This window comes from Carcharodon carcharias, chromosome 3, assembly GCF_017639515.1.
Source record: "Carcharodon carcharias isolate sCarCar2 chromosome 3, sCarCar2.pri, whole genome shotgun sequence".
NCBI classification, from domain to species: Eukaryota; Metazoa; Chordata; class Chondrichthyes; order Lamniformes; family Lamnidae; genus Carcharodon; species Carcharodon carcharias.
In genome coordinates, this window is record NC_054469.1 from 210593003 (window position 1) to 210614623 (window position 21621).

The 21621-nt window shown below is 40.9% G+C and overlaps 1 protein-coding gene across 6 annotated transcripts in view; it reads left to right on the forward strand.

The window, feature by feature from the left end:
* The window catches only part of LOC121275666 (FH1/FH2 domain-containing protein 3-like), a 592370-nt gene that overhangs the window by 32802 nt on the left and 537947 nt on the right, over nucleotides 1–21621 (forward strand). For all 6 annotated transcript variants that reach the window (XM_041183184.1, XM_041183185.1, XM_041183186.1 and 3 more), the window contains exon 2: nucleotides 2419–2525. In XM_041183184.1, coding sequence (XP_041039118.1) covers nucleotides 2419–2525 — 107 coding nt within the window. The remainder of the gene's footprint in view (nucleotides 1–2418; nucleotides 2526–21621) is intronic.

Below are 21621 nucleotides of genomic sequence, written 5' to 3' on the forward strand. Positions count from 1 at the left end.
ATGACATGCAGATGATGTGTGCTGGGCAGACCAAATCCATGAGGGAAACTTGGTTGTGCTATCACAATGGTTTTGTAATTTGTATTTATTTCGAGGTGCGTGCATTGAATTCAGAAGTTAAAAAGTCCACCAAGCCTGAGATTTAAAAAAAAAATTATCTTTTATCAATAAATATTTTATCAGCACATATGTAAATTACAAATTTCTACTATAACAACTCCTAGAATTCACGATTAACCTGGCTCCCATCCCCTTTAAGGCAACAGTCCAAAAATAGATTTTAAACAGGTCCAGCAAATTAACGCAACCCTGGATAGTGGAATCCTAAATGGCTTTTCTCCAGCTTCAGTTTCGCTAGACAGCAGGCTAATGCACAAATGCTGGAGGCTTCATTAAGGCTATTTCACATACACTCCTATTAGATCTCATAGGGCCTTCTCCTAACCGTCTCATTCTCCTTTTATATATGTTTCTCTCTTTTTAATATGTAAATTCTATTGTTTCATATACCTTTGAAACAGTTATGAGGATGATACCTTCATGTTGCTACTATTTATTGTCAGTAACCTTTGAGAAAAACAAATATGTTCCTTAGCCTTATTTATCTGCTAGTTGTAAACAGACTAAAATCCTTTTTGAAATCCAAAGCTCCCTCCATCCATCAAAAAATGCAAATTCTTGTCACATCTTACATGCTAAACCAGCATCCATGTTTACTCATTAGCATGTCAAGCACCTAGCTTCTTTTGATGAGTTAAAGCTTGCAGTCTACTTGATTCCAAATGTAATTAAATCGCACACAGACCTAACTTTACTTAATCCCATAAACTAACTTCACAATAAATCAGAAAAATATTGAGGAATTGTTGCATTTTCATGACATGATGTTCATCCTCCACACTTTTGACAGTGACGTTCAAAAGTGGATTTATGAGTGTTCAATTTAAGTTCTCGGCCGAATTTTGGTTGCAGAAATACTTTTTAAAATGCATTGAGGAATCCTTTAGTGTTCTTTTGTGTTTTATTCTGCATAAACCCAGGAAATGCCCTTCACAGACTGCAACACCAGCAATGCCTGACCAGATATATCTCTGGGAGCAGCGCCAGTAATACTTGGGGCCCTTTTGGTCCTCACTTTTTATGCTTTGGGACTCATTCCCACTTATCATATTAATCATCCACAGAAAGGAAACCTATCAAGCCAGTCACTGATGCACCAGGGCACTTTACAACCTCTCAACCTCCCTGTGGTATGCCAGCAGCAGAATTGGGAAACACTATATCTTTTCACATTGCATCGTTCCCCAAAAGCTGCATTGTACCCATGTCGTCACAACCCCCAGACATACACTGTTTATGGAATTATCCTTAACACGCACTCTAAGAAGGTTAGTAAGAGCATTTGGAGGCTATTTCTGCAGTATTCCTGTTGTTCCTGTTGCTACTCAGTTTGTTCCTGCCTAAACACTTCTCCCAAAAGCCCCTGTCATTTTCCAATTGCCACGACAGGAAGACTATTAATATCCCATTTGGGAGTCCTCAGTGTCTCCTGTGGAAGGCACTGAGGAGGACCCAGCAGCAAATCAGGTTGAACCAGAGTTGTACCCCACCCAGCTACTGATATTCAGACATCAGAATCTACAACATAGAGCACAGCTGTGGGAGCCGTGTGCACCTATGGAGGCTTCTGTTTATAACGGACTCTGTGCATGCTCCAAGTTGACCTGTAATTAAATTCATCTGCTGGTAGTACAGTGCATATGGCTATCTTTGCAACCTGTCTTACCGTCTAAACTTGGTTTATTTTCCAGCTTCCGTTTAGTGTCTCTGTCCTAAACACAGGCATGCCCTCACATTCTTCTCTGATATAATGCATTGTTGTACCAAGGTACTAGCCAGCATCCTTTCTGTTGTTATTTCAATCTCCTAGTCACTTAATTTGATCATGGGTTTAATTTTACTATTGCAATTTTACCAACATCTACAGAATTTATCCTTCGGCAAATTGTTTGTTTGATTTTGGCTTGACTGCATTGTAAGTGAATAGCCCTATGGAATTGGACAAGATCAAAAGACCATTTAATTGCATCTGGATTAAATTACGTTGTTCCTTGAAGCAGTTCTTTTTAAGGAAATTGATTGAAATAGATATAGTTCCCCTACATTTATGTTCACCAGAAGGTTGACACTGGTAAGAAATTAACCCATTGACTTGAGACCAATTCCGAAGACTGAACAAGAAAATTGTTGGTGGGAACAGATAGTAGATTAATGGAATTAAGGAATACTTTTGAGACAGAAATGTTACGGCAGCCCCAGTTGCTATGTGTTAATTTAGTAGTTTGGAGAATGGCTGGGGCTGATTTTCTATGCACTGTGCTAATGATAACTAAGTCCATATTTTCCTCTCTGTTGCAGCTTGATGACTGTGCACTGCAGCTGTCCCACAATGGTACCTATCTCGACCTGGAGTCTAACTTGGCTGAACAGAAAGATGAATTGGAAGGCTTCCTGGAAGATCCTGGGTAAGGCTGCATTGTAGGCGATGGCTCACGTGTCTATTTTTGACCTGTAATAACATAATACCTTAGCAGCAATCAGCCCTGACTAGGCATTCATTACAGCTTGAGCCAACTCTGATATTGTATACAGTCTAACACAATTGCTATTGTGTGAACAGAGCTTGAGAATAGTGGCCAGGATTTTCCGGCCCTGCCAACGATGGAAATCGGCTTCGGCAGGACCAGAAAATTTGCAGGGCAGCCAAAAGTCCGTTGACTTCGGACAGGAATTTCTGGTTCCGCTGCTGACAGGAACAGAAAATCGCAGCCAGTTTGTTAGGACCATGGATGTCTGTCTGCTTCAAGATTAAGTCTATCCTTTTTAAAGAACGTACCAAATAACAAGTTCTAATGTTTTTCAAGTTCATTAGTAATGACTGCATAATTAGGGGATTGCCTTAGACTACTGAATAAATTCAGTTTGAAGATAAGTGTGGATCTAAGTCTAGTGTTTTAAACCTGAAAACGGTGATTATAAGGGTATGAAGGCAGAGTTGGCTAAAGTGCACTGGGGAAACCAGGTTAAAAGGCAGGTCAGTAGAGATGCAGTGGCAGACTTTTAAGGAGATATTTAATAGCCCTCAGCAAAGACTTATCCCCGTGAGAAAGAAAGAGACTGAGAAGGATGCATCATTCGTGGCTAACAAAGGAAGTTGAGGATAGTTTCAAATTGAAAGCAACACTGTCCAAATCTGCAAAGCTTAGTGGTAGATCAGAAGATTGGACATATTAAGAATGAGCCAAAACTGGCTTTTAAAAAAAAAAGGAAAAATTAGCGCACGAGAGATATGCTAGCTAGCAATATAAAAACAGATAGTAAGAGTTTCTACAACTATCTTAAATAGGAAAAGAGTAATTAAAGTGAGTGTTGGTCCTCTAGTGAGAGAGTCTGAGGAATTCATGGAAAATTAGGAAATGGTGAAAGTGTTGAACAGGTATTTTGTGCCTGTCTTCATTGTAGAAGACTTCAAAAAAAACTTCTCAAAGATACTTGGAAATCAAGAAGTGAAAGGGGGCGAGGGAGGAACTTAAAACTACGCCATCACTATGGAAAAGATACTGGAAAAACTATTAGACTTAAAGGCTGACTAGTCCCCGGTACCTGATGGCCTGCATCATAGGGCCTTAAAAGAAGTGGCTGCAGAGATGGTAGAGACATTGGTTATAATCTTCCAAAAAATCCTGAGATTCTGGAAGGATCCCAGCATTTTGGGAAATAGCAAATGTAACACATTTTTTCAAGAAAGGGGGGAGGCAAAGCATGAAACTGCAGGCCAGTTAGCTTAATATCCATCTTAGGGAAATTGCCAGAATCTATTATTAAGGAGGTTGTAGCAGGATACTCAGAAAATCATGATGGGATCAGGCAGAGTAAACTTGGTTTTGTGAAAGGGAAATCTACTTTAACTAATTGACTAGATGTCTTTGAGGAAGTAATAAATTTGATTAAGAAGAACCTGTATATGTAGTGTACTTGGATTTCCAAAAGTCATTTGATAAGGTGCCATGTCAAAGGCTACTACACAAAGTAAGTAAGAGCTAATGGTGTAGGAGGTAAAGTATTAGCATGGTTAAAGGATTGGTTAGCTTGCAGGAAGCAGAGAGTAGGGATAAATGGGTCTTTTTGGGGTTGGCATGCAGTTACTAATGGAGTACCATAGGGATCAGTGCTGAACCTCAACTATTTATAATCCACATCAATGATTTGGATGAAGGGATCAAATTTATGCCAGCTACGTTTGCCAATGACACCAAGATACGTAGGAAAATAAGTTTTATTAATTGAAAGTAGAGTCTATAAAGGGATATAGGTAGGTTAAGTGAGTGGACAAAAATTTGGCAGATGGAGTATAATGTGTGAAAATGTGAACTTGTCCACTTTGGCAGGAAGAATAGAAAAGCAGTATATTGCAGAACTCGGTGATTCAAAGGAATGTGTGTGCCCTGGTACATGAATCTCAAAATGTTAGCATGCAGGTACAACAAGTGATTAGGAAGGCAAATGGAATATTGGTGTTTATTGTAAGGGGAATGGAATATAAAAGTAGGCAAGTTTTACTGCAACTGTACAGGACCTTGGTGAGACCACATCTGGAGTACTGTATACAGCTTTGGCCTCGCGTTAGAAGTAGTTCAGAGAAGGTACACTCGACTCACTTCTGGGATGAAGGGTTTATCTTACGAAGAAAGGTTGAACGGGTGGGGCCTATACCGATTGGAGTTTAGAAGAATGAGAGGTAACCTTATTAAAACGCATAAGATCCTAAGTGGACTTGATAGGGTGTATACTGGCAAGATGCCCCCTCTTGTTGAGGACACTAGAACTAGGGGATGCAGTTTAAGAATAAGAGGTCTCCCTTTTTTAGATGGCGATGAGAATTTTTTTCTCTGGGTAAAATTCTCTTTCCCAGAAAGAAGTGGAGGCTAGATAAATTTTTGGTAGACAAGGGGTCATGCAGGAAAGTGGGGTAAAGACCACAATCTGATCAGCCATGACCTTAACGAATGTCTCCAAATGGCTGAATGAGCTCCTCCTACTCCTAAGCCTTATGATCCTAAGGTGTGATGGAATTTGATTAACATCAGTGCAGATACAGCAATCTGCAGCTTCTGCAGTTGTCATTTTTAACCATGTTCATTAATTCTGTTCTTTCGATAATTCCTCCAGCCTAGGCTCCACTCACCAGTTCAATTAAGTGACTGATTGAAAAACGAACTTATTTTTGGGGAGATAGCAGTGTAGTGGTAATGTCACTGGACTAGTAATCCAGAGGCCCAGGCAGATCCTCTGGGGACTTGGGTTCATACTGCATCTGTGACAGCTGGTGGAATTATAAATCTGGAATAAAAGTTAATCTCAGTAACGGTGACCATGACAGCTATCATCGATTTGTCGTAAAAATCCATCTGGTTCACTAATGCCCTTTGGGGAAGGGAATCTGCTGTCCTTACCCAGTCTGGCCTACATGTGACTCCAGACCCACAGCAATGTGGTTGGCTCTTAACTGCCCTCTGAAATGGCCTAGCAAGCCACTTAGTTCAAGGGCAAATAGGGTTAGGCAACAAATGCTGGCCTTGGCAGTGATGTCCACATCCCATGAAAGAATAAAGAAAAAAAGTTGTGTAATCAGTGTCTTACAATAGTTGGGATTTTGAGTGATATGGTCATGAAACTCTCCATTTTAATTCTACCTACAACTTGTGAAGCTATGTAGGGCTTTATCCTGGTCTGTTGCTGACCTGTGCTGGGTGACGTAGCTCACTGTTCTTGTGTGTGTTGAACGCTTAAAAGGAGCCAGGCTGCCTTCGACGAGAGTGATCTTAGTGGAAACATGCAGAGAGGTGATGGCACACTTGCTTTAATTGCTTATAATTTTAAAGAATCTACCTGTTTAGCAATTGAACTTGACAGTGTCAATAGATTGACATAGCAATTCTAGGCTAAAGATCCCACTGTCTAAACACTCGCAAAATATCCTTACTTAAATGAGCATGCAGCCTGCACTTAAGTTTATTGACAGTTGGGTGTATGTCTTCATAAGTATATTCTGCTCTAAATTGACCACCCCTGCCCCTTTCTGTTCTTTACTTCTTCCATTTATTTCCTGGTTTGACACAATTAGTGCCCTAAATAGTTTTAATGAGGCACAATTGTCCCCCATTGCCCATTCTCGCTTTATATAGTACTCTCAATTCTACGCAAACCACTTTTGTTTGGTAAGTGATTAGCTTTGCAGTTCCCAAATGCAAAATATCCTTCAGCGGCTGTTTGCTACCTTTTTTGACAATCCATATGCACTCATTTATTCAGCAGCAGGATGCTTCAAACTTCTGATAAAGGCAAAATACTGCCGATGCTGGAAATCAGAAGCAAAAACAAAAAATGCTGGAAAAGCTCAGCCGATCTGACAACATCCGAAGAGGGAAAGGCAGAGTTAACGTTTGGAATCCGTATGATTCTTCCTCAGAGTCTTCTCTGAAGAAGAGTCATACGGACTGGAAATGTTAACTCTGTATTTCTTTCCACAGATGCTGTCAGACCGGCTGAGTTTTTCCAGCATTTATTGTTTTTGCTTCAAACTTCTGTTACGGTCCCACCTAATAAACGTGGCGATGCACTGGTAATGAAACTGAAGAATTTTCAAAAAAAAATGAATTTAGTTTATGAAATACAGGAAAAATGAATAAATTGTTGCACACTTGATTGAATCATAGCGTAGATTTTTTTTTTCATTTATCCTGCACTTTCTGCATAGGAATGAATGCCATTTGCTAACATTTTGGTGTAAGGGCTTATTGCACTTGAAAATCTCTTGTAAACAATGCTAATATTTTCACCTTAGATGGGCAATTGACCTGGAGCCTGCTATCATTTGAGAGAAGTTCAGTTTGAAACTCCAGGGTTTTTGGGGGAAGTATAGGAAAGTATGCTAATGAAGTAGGACTAGCAGAGTAAATTTAAATCCAGTTCTGGTTTTGCTGTAGAAGAGGATGTTCTGCGTTTGGTTCACTGCGATACCCCAGGGGTAGAAGCTGGCCTTGTGATGTTAGCTTCTGGTTAAAGCAAATCTAATGGGCCCTTTTGATGGTTCATTTTGGCATGGCAAATGAGTGTGTCCAAATAGTATGTCCAAGAATGTACCTTCAGTCCCTCAGGTATGTTTGTGATCTTTGGACCACCGGCTAGGAAAGGTTCAGGTAGACAACAACCTCTGCCCTGGGGAGAGACTCGCTGAAGGTGAGTTGGATTGTTTTAGTCTCTATCTTTTTTTGGTGCTGATTGAGAGCTGAATCGTCATCGGCCTAGTGACGGGTCAGATTTGCAGCCGGAGAAGAATACGCAAAATGAAAAAATCTAAGAGAATTTAAAGTTGGTTGAGGAGCAGAACTATCACTACTGCTTTCTTTACTCCTATATTTTATGGGTGCAGGCCCCTGCTAAAACTCTTTTTTTTCTTTTAAAACTGGTATATCGATGCCAGTTGTAGCGTCCTGAAAATGTTAGCTTTTGAAGGGCATAGTTTCATGAGTTCTGGTATTTTGCCCAGTTTCCAATTATTTATAGTTTAGCTGTGCCAGGCAGGTTACTTGACCACGGGGAGCATTACAATTGAGTCCAATCCTGAGCGCAATAATCACTGTGCCTCTTGCAGAACTCTCACTGGGCAGTGAGATTCACTCATCATATGCCCTGGAAAGTATACAGTTATGAACCTGTTCTGCCTGTGAGTTGATGCAGAGGAAGTTCTGGCTCGGTGAGGGCCAGTTCCTCCTGACACAAGGGTGAAGTTGGCCATAAGGACTTGAGACCCTGTGACATGCTGATTTGACATTGTTTCCCAAGGACATTGGATTAAACTTTTATTTTTTGCTTGAGACTCTTAATGGTTTAAAGATGGTATGCCATCTGGATTCCTAGAGATGGGATGTAGTCCAAAACTACCTGCAGGTATTGAATTTATAAGGTTCCTAAATTTATGAGGCAGTGAATCTTTTTCCAATTAACTTTAAGACCACAATAGCAAAGGATCCACAGTACACAGTAAAATTTGGTGTCGGTTATTCAAGGGTGCTGAGCATGAAGTATCTTGGTGTTGGGTTACTCCAGAAGCCTGTTTGGCAGTGTGCCCACTCTTTACATCCCCTCCTGTGGGAATATGTGAAATGGAAACACATAACTTTGAGATCAGTGGTTAAATGCTTTTTCAATCAAATCTAGAATACTAGAGGAAGTTGTAATTCAGGTGTGAGTTTTCACCGACTTCCTTGTTGCAATATTTTACAGTTGATTAGGGAACCTGGCAACACTGCCGATTACAGACTCTCTGCTTTCATCCTGTTTTAAAGAAAGCAATCTGTTCCTTTGAAGCACAAACTTGTGATTTTTTTTTTGCACTTCAATTTATTAACTTCTCCACCTCCTCCATTCCTTTGGCCTCCAGGTACTGGGTGTATCACATAGACTGAGCCAACAGGAAGGCAACCTACTCCGAGTGCTCTTTAGCAATTTGAGGAGTAGAGAGATGACGGCTTGTCTAACATTTGAGTTTCTCCTTCCCTTCATGTGGGATGAAGTGTGGTCACTGTTCTCTCCTGTTGTGTCCTGTGATGGCATGGTTGAGATTTGGGACAGGGTTGTGCCCTCCATTTCCACTGGTTATACCCTATCTTGTGTAAAGCAGCTTACCCGCACATAGCCAACTTCGTGCATTTTAAGTTTTAAATTGTGTTTTGAACCATTTGAATGTAAGTCTCTACAAAGATAACTTCGGAAGAAAGAGTTAGAAGCATTAAAATCACTTATGGTAGGAACTTTACTTCCCCTCCCCATGCCTGGCAGTCTACTCCCAGGAACGATGTAAAGTCAGGTGCTGTGGTGGTGACATGCCTGTTGCCTACCCATGTCCACTGGTATTTGATCAGTGGTGGGGGTGGTGTCAGGTGGCCTATCCACCCTTGGGCCAGTTGAAGCCCTCAAATGGTCAATAAATGGCATTTTGCCAGCATTGCGGGTGCACAGGCCACTGGCAGCCTGGCTCGGGTGAGGGAGGGGCTTCCTCCTCCTTGGTGACCCTGTGTCTAACAGAGGCAGCCCACCTCTATATCCTACAGTACGTTTTCCCCACCACCCATCCTCCCAAATACAGCCCTCCATTCCCCCATACTGGCACATGCCAGGCAGTCTCAGCAAAGCTCCCCTGACTCACGTTTATTGGCCTGATGGCTACTGCTCCCAGTGGCACTGCTGGGATTTCTTTCCAGCTGGAGGCAGAAGTCTTGCCATAAAATCAATAAGTGGAGGCGAGCTCACTCCTGACTTTTAAACGGTGGGGGTGGGGGGGGGGGGGGGGGGGGGGGGGGGGGGGAGGTTGCGGGCGGTGCCAAGACCACAGCCTCCATATAAAATCCAGCCTTTTGAATCAGGTGGCACATGTGACTGAAGGAATTTGTCCACACGGCACCCTATGTTATCCAGATCTCTTAATGCATCAGTTACTTTTTCAGAAGAACAAATTACAAATCCTGTGGATCTGATGGTTGCAGCTGTACCTTGACCCTTGTGTTAGATCAGTGGATGAGATTCCATCCTTTTGTTGAAAATTTAAGTTCAGTTTCACACACCGTCTTATCTTACAAAAACTTTTGAGAACAGCTGTCACATTTCCAGATTAGTTCCGTTCACTGTTTTTTATATGTGAAAAAAGAAAGTTACTTCTGTTTTTCTCTTGACCTTGAAACGGCCAAGGGTGGCTGTTAAGATAATGGAGAGAGGAGTCAGGTAGCTGCCTATCTAGAGAAGTGTCAACGGGAATAATTAATTTGGAATTGTTTTTAAATTACTTGCAGACAAGGGGTATCAGAGGTGGCCCTTTTAGCAAAAAGATAGATTAATGATTGAAGATTACCGCTGGGATCGAGATCAGCCTGTGAACAATGACACCAGTGGTCAGCTAGGATGTGCAAAATCTATGCCCTTTGTTCAGGTGGGTCCTGAAGTTTAAGAGAAACATCAGATGATGATTACTTCCAAAATGTGATAGAATTAAAGTTCTGAATCTCTTCACGACAAGATACTAAAAGAATGGGAAAGATGTAGACTTTTCTGTTATCAAGGTGGCTGAAAGAAGGCACAACAGGAGACCTTTGGGATTAAGCAGAAGAAGCTTTGACACAATTGAGGTGGTTGAATGCAATACAGGAGTCACTAGTTGAAACCATGACCATGTCAACACTTAAGAATAAATCAAATATGTGTGTAAAGGAATATGGAAACACAACTGGTGTGTAAAGTTAGGATGCTGATTGTGTGGGGAATAAACATTAGGGACTGATGGTACCCAATTGACCTCTGCGTTGTAATTTTATTCTTTGTACTGTTTTTATATGGGGGCTGTTGTATTTCTATGTTGGTTTAAAACAAACTTATCAATCTCATACAGGACTGGTAAATTAAACATCGGTTCGGCTTATTTGAAGATTAGAATAGGATTGCTCAGCAGACAGGTTTACTTTAAATATTCAACAGCTATTGTTAAGAAGGTACAGCTGTAACTCCCCCACACCATATGCTGCTAGCTAAACTGAAAGTTCCTCAGAACAATGTCTGCTGGTCACATGGTTTACATTCTGGCTACTTAGCATATATTCTCTTTTAAAGTGAAGTCACAACGAGGTTAACCTATCTTAACTTTTGGGCCTGTTATGACTGACCCCCTTGAGTGGATAATGTATGATAACCACACTGAAAAATTGACCATTACAGTTTAATGACCAGTAGGAAATAATCATTGTATACTATGAACTATGTATTATTTGTACACTTTCAGAACTGTACTCAGCTGACCAGAACCTTTGAATTTTTTTACTTGCCTCTTTTTTAAACTATTAGGAAAGAACCAGTAGGTTGCTGTAAAATCCTCTGTTCAAGTGCGCAATCATTTATCCTGGAGAATAGCCCTCCATCTTCAGTCTGGCACAGGAACCTTTCACACTGGCACACAATCTTGACATGAAAGATATAGTAAGAAACAGAAGTACAGCTTTAGTGCTGTTGGGCTGCCTGGTTTGAAGACCTTGAGAGCATTTGGAGAGAGGATATGCTGCTGGTGAGGAGGAGAGTTAATTACAATGTTTGACAACTTGTAACACCGGTCAGGAAAACCATCCCCAGGAAAAATTGTTTAATACATTACAGTTTTCCCTGTGGTAAACTACTTTGTGAGAATTCCTCCCAACACATTTTAGCACTAACGTTTACGTTCAACTTGTGAACATTATACACTTGTGAACATTCTGTCTGAGGGGTGAAAGGAGATTGATGAATTGTCTAATGCTTATAGCAAAAGAAATGGAATGAAAGTTGCATGTTGTAGGTATTGAGTATGAGGAAGATCATCTGTTCTTTGATGTGAGTCTGTTTGTTGGTATTATGGCTGTAGGTGTTTGATTGCTGACGGACAGCAATAGGCTGTGCTAAAGATAGAGCCATAAGTGTTTGCTTCAGAACCAGTGCATTTTTTTATGCCTGGGAGCCTTTTGAGGTGAGAGCAGGTATTTGACAAGTTTTTTTGGGCAGAGGCAAGGGTAAAACAATGTAAAGAATGAGAATTAGTTCTCTGGGTCCTGATCCCTCTCCAGGAATCGTGATAAGCTCAAAGCACTTTGTAACGGTCCTTAGTTATGATAAGTTATCTGATTCTGTTTCCATGCAAACAGATGAGGGCAAGAAATCTTCAGCTAGAGTTTATTTTCAAACATATTTTGGCAATGTGTGCATCTGAGGAACATCACAAATAGATCAGCTGCATACCAGTAGCCAGTTAATAATTTTTTTTTTCTATACTAGTTTGAACAGTGACAGACTTTTTTTTAACCAGTGGGAATGTGTACCTAGACTGTTCTTTTTTTTTTTCAATTAGCATTTAAAGTTTTTAGTATTTCTTGACAAAAGGTGTATCCTAATATTGCATGCTTGTTCTATCTTTGGGGTCTCTTGTTTCTCTGTCATGAAATAAGTTGTATGGTCATCCCTATGCTTTGCTTTCGATAGAACTCTAGCTCTCGGACGAGGCTGGGGCAGTGTGAATTAAAGAGCAAAATATGGAAGCTGTTTTGCCTGCTCTGCATCACCTCAGCCTGTTGGAGGGCAGCAGCAGCAGAAATAGTTCATAAGGTGGGAAGAAGAAAAAAAAAAGGCTGAAAAAACTGGACAATCCCCTTTCTTGTCTAACATTCCAATTGAGAACAGGCATGCTGACCTCTTGACACCACTTTGTGCAGGTAGGGTGACTGAAGTGCGTGGTTACCCTGATCTGCCCCCATTACAACCATCTGCCTGTTTCTGTGATTTTAGAACGTTGTAAAACTCTGCACGGTGCTCGTTTCAAATGGGCCATTCAGTTCGTGAAGCAGCCTCTTAAATGGGAGCTGTTTGTTTTTAAAATCCCAATTTAATGAGCAATTTGCTGAATTGAATCAAGCTGCAGAAATGTCGTTGTGCCACTTGCCTTCTATATTGACAATGATAGTTTCACTTAATGGCTCCTTGCAGACCACATTGTTGAGGTAATGTATTGAAGTTCATAAAATGGGAGGAGATCTTGCAAATGTGCCTTGGGTTTGATTGCAAATATCCATGTATTGCCATAAAAACTCATACCATTTTTTTATTGGTCGTATTACAAAGCTGCTATCCAGAAACCAGTGTTCCTTCACCAGGCACGTTTCTTAGCACCACTGGTGATATACAGATCTCCAGATTTCAAATGTCACATGTTTGTAACTGCTTGTGATGTGCCCTCCATCCACCCAAACAACCCCCTCCCCCAACTCTGTCCACTTCCTGGCCCTGTACAGAAAGTGAACTGCAGAAGTAAGATAACAGCAGTAGCATAATCCTGACTTCAGGGCTGCCATTGGTAAATGGCTGATCTTGGTATCCCATTGTACATGCAGGTGTCATCTTACTGCCAGTAATCTGACTCGATCTACATACTTTTTTTGAAACCACATGTCATGGGCTGCTTTACGCTACAATTGGTCAATAAGGGAAACCTAGGTGGCGGGTCTATCTGATGAAATGTTTTTCTGTCTACCCATTTGCAGTGTTCATGGCCATGCTACTTATTATTTCGGATGGTGAATATGTTGGTAATGTAAAAGGGTGTCATTTTTCAGATCTCAAGAATGAACTACTAACCCCAACACTTAACTGGTTTGTTAAACCAGTGCAATTGGTTATCAAGTTGGCACTTTCCAGCAGCATCATTACTGATCTGAAATATTCATCTTGTCAATCTGCGTAGAGAATCTGGGTCAGCATTAATTCAACTGATGTCATTCTCCAAGACCAGTGACTGTATCGATGGTTAAAGTAGGATTTGATGTAAGGGAGACTCTTGGGGCCAGGATTTTGCCCTCGTTGGATAAGGCCGCGAGCGGGGGTGGTCGGGAAGCTGACTGCCTCCTGCGATCGAGCTGTAACTGTGATTTCATGCTGGGCGGGCCAATTAAGGTCTGCCCAGCGTGAAACGCATGCTGCAGCGCTCAGCGCTGCCTGTGTGGGGTTGGGGGAAGGGAGGTGGGAAGGGGGCGAGCGGGGAACCTTGCACATGTGTGCAGGAAAAGCTCCCTGTGGCACAGAGCTGCCTCAGGGAGCTAAAGGTTTTAAAAAAAATTTAAAAAGAAATTTTAAAATGTTTAAAACAAAAAACATGTCCCCTCATGTGGTTCTGTCACATGAGTTGGGACATGTCATGAATGAATTTTAATCGCTTTTATTTAATTTTTTATTTGCTGTTGGAAATCTCATCCTGCCCATGGATGAAGTTTCCTAAAATAAATCCAAGCCAACCATACGGTTGTATGGGCAATGGAAAATGGAATTGAATTATTACTTTAATGGCCTTTAGTAGGCCTTTTAATTGTCGGTGGGTATGCTGCCGACTGCTGTGTGCGCTTGTTGACTGAAATGTCGTGCGAGTGCGCGATGATGTCGGGACGCTTGCCCGACATCATTTTGTGCTGGTTTGGGTTGGGCCCACGCCTGCCTGACGAGGGCAAAATTCTGGCCCTGGTATTTGGAACTGCAAGGGGCCCATAGATTTTAAGAAACTTATTATTGTAAAGGCTGTGAAGTGTGAGGTCATTAATTTTGGTAGGAAGAACATGGAGAGACAATTATAAAATATGGGGTACAACTCTAAAGGGCGTACTGGAGCGGAGGGACCAGAGTGTATATGTGCATTAGCCATTACGGGTGGCAGGACATGTGGAGAGAGCAGTTAATAAAGCCTAGGATACTGTATGCTTTATTAATAGGAGCATAGAGTACAGGAGCAAGGAGGTTATGCTGAGCTTACATTGGACACTAGTTAGTCCTCTGCTGGAGCATTGTGTGCAGTCCTGGGTGCCACACTTTTTAGGAAGGGTGTGAACACATTGGAGAGAGCACAGAAGAGGTTTACAAAAATGGTTCCAGGGGTGAGAAACTTCAGTTATGAAGATAGATTGGAGAATTTGGGACTGTTCTCCTTGGAGAGGAGAAGGCTAAGAGAAGGTCAGATAGAGGTGTTCAAAATCATGTGGGGGCTGGACAGAGCAGATAGGGAGAAGCTGTTCCCACTTGTAAAAAGATCAAGAATGAAAAGGCACAGAATTAAAGTGATTTGCAAAAGAAGCAAATGCGATGTGAGAAAAAAAATTTCACATTGTGGTTTGGGTCTGACACACGCTACCTGCAAGTGTGGTGGAGGCAGGATCAATTGAGACATTCAAGAGAGCATTAGATGATTATTTAAATAAAGCCTTCAGGGTTACAGGGAAAAGGCAGGAAAATGACAGTCATAGTGTTCATTCGGACAGCCGGTGCAGACATGATGGGCTGATTGGCCTCCTTCTGCACTGTATTGATTCTGTGATTCTAAGGTTCCTGAATAATTCAGAGGATGTGTTAATGGGGTTGTTTTTTTAATTTGCAAATGTGCAAGAATAGACTTAATGTACTAAAAGCATAAAATGCTGGAAATACTTGGCAGGTCAGTCAGCATTTGTGCATCTGTGGAGAGAGAAACAGAGTTAACGTTTTAGGTTTGTGACCTTGGTTGATATGGAGGAACATTAAAAATGCGATAGGTTTTGAGCAAGTGGAAATGGGCGTGGGATAAAAAGAACAAAATGGAAGGTCTGTGTAGGGGGAGGGTAGGAGAGATTGAATGATAAAGGCTTCATGGTTCAAAAACCAAAGGGACTGGCAATGAGTAAAGAAAACAAAGATGTCTATATGAGATGTGAATTGCTGGATAGCAGCCATCAGAATGCAACTTAAATAAATAAAGAAAGAAACCAGAAGAAATTAAACCAGCCAAAAATAAAATACACACAACAAAATGGAGGTGCAGGTTATAATCTAAAATTGTTGAACTTGGTGTTGAGTCCAGAAGGCTGAGTGCTGTTCCTTGAGTTTGCATTGAGTTTCATTGGAACACTGCAGCAGGCTAAGGATAAAAAGGTGAGTGGGAGGAAGGCAAGGATTGAATTCACAAGCAACAGGAAACTCAGGGCCATGCTTGCGGACCGAAATGGTGGTGTTCTACAAAGCTGTCACTGCTGTTTGGCCTCCCCCATTGTAAAGGAGCAGTGAGCACTATATACTAAATTGAAAGATGTACAAATAAATTGCTGTTTCACTTGGAATGAATGTTTGTGGCCCTGGACGGCAGGAAGGGCAAGCATTGCTTGCATGGAAATGTGCCGCAGGGAGGGGAGCAGCTTTTCAGGGTGACCGAGGAGTGGACCAGGGTGTCACAGAGGGCGTGGTCTCTTTGGAATACTGAAACGGGAGCGCAGGAGATGTTGTGTTTGGTAAACAGATTCTTTGGTATCAATAAAGGAAAGCAGAAACCCTGCTCCTTGTTCAAGCATCCCATTAGTGGAGATCCTCAGGTGTTTTGTCTTGTCCCTTCCTCAGAGTTGCAGCATATTTTAAATGAAATATGGTGGAGTGAGACTGGGTATCTGATTAGTCTCTGGACTTTAGCGGAGAGAAGTGGGAGGCTGACAGGGGAAGAAAGATGTGGTGAGGGGGAAGAAGGATTATGGGGTGTGAGGGTCCTTGTTTAGAGAATGTTGCTCATGCCAGATCACTAAGCTTTTGCAATGAAGTTGGTCCGCCCCTGTAGAGACCAAGATGAATACTGTAAGATACAACTCCCACAAGTAACTGACTGACTGATTCAAACCAGGTTAAAGCACTAGATTTAACACCCCAGTCTGTACTGACTCCAACTTTGACTTCTCTTCGTCAGAACAGCAGCAAGGGGGGCATGTGTATGTGTGCGTCTAACTGGCAGTTGGTTTACATTGCAGTTGGAAAAGCGAGTTCCTTTTCTGGTTCAAGAGAAATGGGATCTATTTTCTTACAGACTGGTTAGATTACACTTTTACACCCAATGGAATTGGTGTCTGAGGGTATGAGCACTGTGTTTATTTTTGTTTTCATGCCAGACGTAAGCTGCTGTCTGTCAGTGCTTCCAGGAGCTGATTAGTTAAGCACTTTTAGTAATCGCCTTTTAACATGGGGGATGCAACGGCTGCACTGGAGTTCATCCCTGAGATGTCGAGAGGAGGAGGGCAGGGGTCATTGCCATGGTGAAGACCACCAGACAGGACTTTGGCAAACAAGGAAACTCCTGTGCTTTTTTTAAAGGGCAATGTTTTGCTTGTGTTTGCCTTTTAATCTTGCACTTAACATTCTTATCTCTCTTGGTTCTGGCTGTTTTTTGAATTTGATGCATTATCTGTTTAAACTGCTGCATGATTGATTTATTAAAACCTGAGATTTCAGGGTGTTTTATTCTCCACCGCCCAACACCCCCACTCGCAAAGTCAAACTAATTTCTTACACCCTATTTTTAAACTTTGTAACTATATTTTGGTGGTATTTGGGTGGAGGAAATGCTCTATATCTAACACTGGATATGCATCTGATCTACAGTGGTTTTCTAGTGCCTTGTTTCCTGGGGATCATAATGAGTAACATCCCTAATTGTGGCTTGTATTTGTGTTCCATTATTGTGGGAGACAAGAGTGCATGTTATCCTAAAGTTCTGCTTCCAAATGTGTGATCCTCTTTTGATCAGTTGGAATTGGAGATGAAGTCAAGGAAGGATATGTATTACTCTTGGTGTGTTGGATTCTCTTTGCAAATTCCTACATTTTGGACCATCACACATCCTGCATAAGTCCTGAGATGGAAAGGTACGATCAGGTTGTTTGTAGGTTTAGAAGCTAGAGTAATTGAATTGACTATCTGAATACAGGAATGCTCAGACAGTTGAAGCAATTTTTACATTTTTTGCCAGTGTAGGAAATGCAGGGGTGCAAATTTCCAAGTGTTTTTGCTGCATCTTCAGAATGTACTTCCTTTCAATATTTTTCATTAATTTCCTATGTGCGCATTTATAATGGAATTGCCTTGTGTAAACACATCACAGTATAATTACATTCTTCTGCCAGTAGTGGAGCTATATTTGTAATGCATTATGGATTACTCCTGCTCCTATGATCAGACTGTTCAGCCCCATGAGCATGTTCAATTAGATCATAGTTGATCGGTATTTTTACTCCATTTTTCTTGATACCCTTACCTGACAAAAATATACCCCTGCTTTGAAAGTTTCAGTTGACTGAACATTCCTAGTGTTTTGGGTGAAGAGTTTCAGATTTCAACCATCCTTTTTGTGTGGAGAAATGCTCCCTGAATGATGTAGCTCTAATAAATTATGCCCCTTCTGGATTCTCCCACAGGGCAGATGAAGGAACTGTTTGCTATCAAATCTTTTTTTCATCATTTTAAACACCTCATTAAGATCACCCCTTAATTATACCTGCCCTTAATTTTGCTTCACCTGAAGACAACATTTGATCTGGACTCCACTTATGTACTGCCATGGAAGATTGAACTAATTATTATTCAGCCATGTTTTCTGCAATAGTGGTGCAATTTTCCTTCTGGATAGCCAATCCAATGCAGTCACTGGAAAAGTTGGTCCCAGTGAGTGTCAATATTCGGAGTTCTCTTCTCTAATAAACATTTAGAAATCTCTTATGATATCTAATGCGCACTTCTGCATAATTTAACAGAAAGGAGGAAAAACAATGGAGAGGTGCAAGGCCAGCATTTATTACTTATCCCTAATTGCCATTGAACTGAGTAGCTCGCTAGGTCATTTCAGAGAGCAGTTAAGAGTCAACCATATTACAGTGGATCTGGACTCTTTTATGTAGGCCAGGTAAGGATGGCAGATTTCCTTTCCTAAAGGACGTAAGCGAACCAAATGGGTTTTTACGTCAATCGATAGTAGTTTCATGGGCATCGTTACTGAGAATGACTTCAATTAGACGTTTTATTAAATGAGTTTAAATTCCTTTAGCTGCTTTGGTGGGATTTAAACCCATGTCCCCAGGGCATTAGCCTGGGCCTCTGGATTACTAGTCCAGAGACATTACCACTACGCTACCATCTCATATGTCACACTTAACTGCATGCAGAAGTGTGGAACACACAAATAGAATAACATAACTTCCTATTGGACTCAATTTCCAGTGGCTGAAAAATGGCAAAGTTGGACTCCAGTCTTACCCTGAATATGTACCTGAAAAAAATATTTTGAGAAAGGCTGTCAAGGCCCTGAAGAGGGCACAGAAAAGATTTATCAGAATGGCACCAGGAATAAGGGGCTTCAGACATGTGGGAAGACTGGAGAACTTTCAGATGCAGGCCATTCAGCCCCTCGAGCCTCCTTCAATCAATCATGGCTGATCTGTACCTTGTCTCCATCCAGCATCTTGGTTCTGTAAGCCTGAATACTTTGGCGTCAGAACAGATGCAGTTAAAAATATTCAGTTGACCTAACCTCGTTGGCTTTTGTGCGGGAGTGTTCCTGATTTTTCACTACTCTTTTTTTTCCTGAAGAAGTGCTCCCTGACATGACTCCTGAATAGCCTAGTTCTAATTTTAAGGTTATGCTCCCTTGTTATGGTCGCCCCACCAGAGGGAATAGTTTCTTGACTACCCTATGCATGCCATTTAACCGGTTTAAATACCTCAGTATGATTAGCCCTGAATTGCCTGTGCTCAAGAGAATGGCAACCTAGTTTTTGCAATCTGTCCTCCTAATTTAACCGTTTTAGCCCCAGAATTATTTTAATGTGCAAAGCACTACTTTTTAAGGCCAATATATCCAATATTTAGAAAATATTACTACCTGCCTTGAGTTCATTGTGATGCCCTCACCCTTCCCTACATTGATCTTCACTTGCCACACTTTTGCCCACTTAATGCCCAAATGCAAATTTCTGCTCCCATCTAGACTAGTTGCTGTGCCAGCTATCTTGATGTTATTGGCCAATCTTTATTTATTCAAGTTTATAAATATAATGAAAAGCTGAGGCCCCAGATCCCTGGCCACTAGTTATATCCTGCCAATTGGAATACGTGCGCATTATCCTCAATCTTTGTTTCCAATCTCCTAATCGTTTCCTGACCCATGGCAATAGGTTGCTTCCAATTCCATGTGCTTTCATTTTTAGCAAGTCTTTTCCATGGAATCCCTATTGAATGCCTTTTAGAAGTTCAAATAAAGAACATTCATTGACACTCCCTTATCTACTTCATTGGCTACCTCCCCAAAAGAGTTAACTTGTTTTATTAGATGTGATTTGCCTGTTACAGATCCATGCTGGCTTTCTTTGGTTTAAGTTTGATCAAGTACTGTCATTCATTCCCTTTATAGATTTCATTCCTTCCCCACAACAGACGTTAGATTAATAAACCTATAATTCCCAAGCTTATTTCTCATGCCCTTTTATAAAAGTGGAGCGCTATTGGCAATTTTGCACAAAATAGTTCCTGACTCAAAAAAAAAGTTTGGAACTTCATAACTAGACCATCCACAGTTTCCTTCCCTACTTCTTTGTTTCTACATCATGTAGTAAAATCAGCTCGTGGAGATTTCTCTATCTTTAGCCTTGTTGCTTCCTTTTGTTATCCTATTATAACTTATGAAGACTAGTAGGCTTCTTCCTTGGATTTATTTTTTTTAACTGTAACTCATATGTCTGATGCATTATCCTCTCGCCTCTATTCTGAAGATTAAAGTAGCTGGAGTGTTCTCATCTGAGCAGAGGACACGAAGTGGATACTAATACAAAATACCATGGAGGCTGGAAATCTGAATAACAACAAAAAATGCTGGAAATGCCCAGCAGGTCAAACAGCATTACTGGAGAGAGGGACCATCCTTTTGTCAGAACTTGGGTTAAGGGGGCATGTAACAGAGGATTTAAAAATTGATAGGTTTTGACAGTAGATAGAGATGTGAAGGAATGCAGTTATAAGTACAGAGTTATAAGAGTGCAGTTATAAATAAGGAGTTATAAGATTAAAAAGAGTGATTCTCTGAAATAGGGATTAAAAATTAAAAGCAGAGTTCATCTGCTGGACAAAGGTTTAAAAGTTTATGGACATGCTTGGGCATAATTGTATGCTTGTGGACAACAACATCCTGTAGCATATGATATGGTATATTATCTAACACAAGGCATTTCTGAAGAAACAGGAACTGGCCTCTACATCACAATTTGTCAATGCCTTGCTGAGGTCAGATATTACAATCTAACAGTGGATAACCCTAATTAACTTATCAACTGAATCCTGCACCTCTCAGTATCCTGTTTTCTTGAAGGAAGTTGACTAAAATGAAGGATGTTGACAAAAACAAAGGATGTTGTCCAGCAAGAGTGCTTGACATGCTTCCTGCTGGTTCAGTTCCTTTTATGGTTATAAGTATTGGAACTACATTGTAGAATTTTTAAATTTGTTCATTTTACTCCATCTCTCAAAGTAAAGGCATAGCTGCTGTAGTGCAGTAGTGATAGTTCTTCCCTTAATTGGGATAGAGGTATCTTGCACATCTTATTACACTAGGGGGTTTAAGGCAACTTTAAATATTGATGGATATCTTGAATATCTCTCCGTAACATTAATAAGACTTGGATTCTCTAATAGAAGCAAGATTAAACTTTCTTTTCCTGGAACTATCAATGTTGAGATAACCATCAGAAGTAAATAGCATATTCAGTTCTTTAATCAACTTTTATATAATTTAGAAAGTATATTGTCTCTTATAGTCTTCTATGTCGAAACTTGACAACCCCTCTCTGTCCGCTCCTCAGTGGAGCGGTACATTGTTGAGGAGAGATGCCTGGACCCTTATAATATCTGGGTTGTTATAATCTAGCTAAAACATGTTTTTAAAAAAAAGTTATCCCGAGAACAATAATATTCTCTGGTGGTTCGTTTCCTTCAGGAAGAGTTGGTCAGTTTTTCAGACCCATTTACATGTCTATGGGGCTTGTCTTTCTCAACCTTAAGTGACGGTGATCGTCCAAGGAATATGTCTGATCCAGAATAGTCCCAAAAAGGAGTTAGGATTATAATTAACTTCAGAGGCACCCTGTTTTCACTAGCAGGAGACCAGAAAACACAGATTTAAATTGG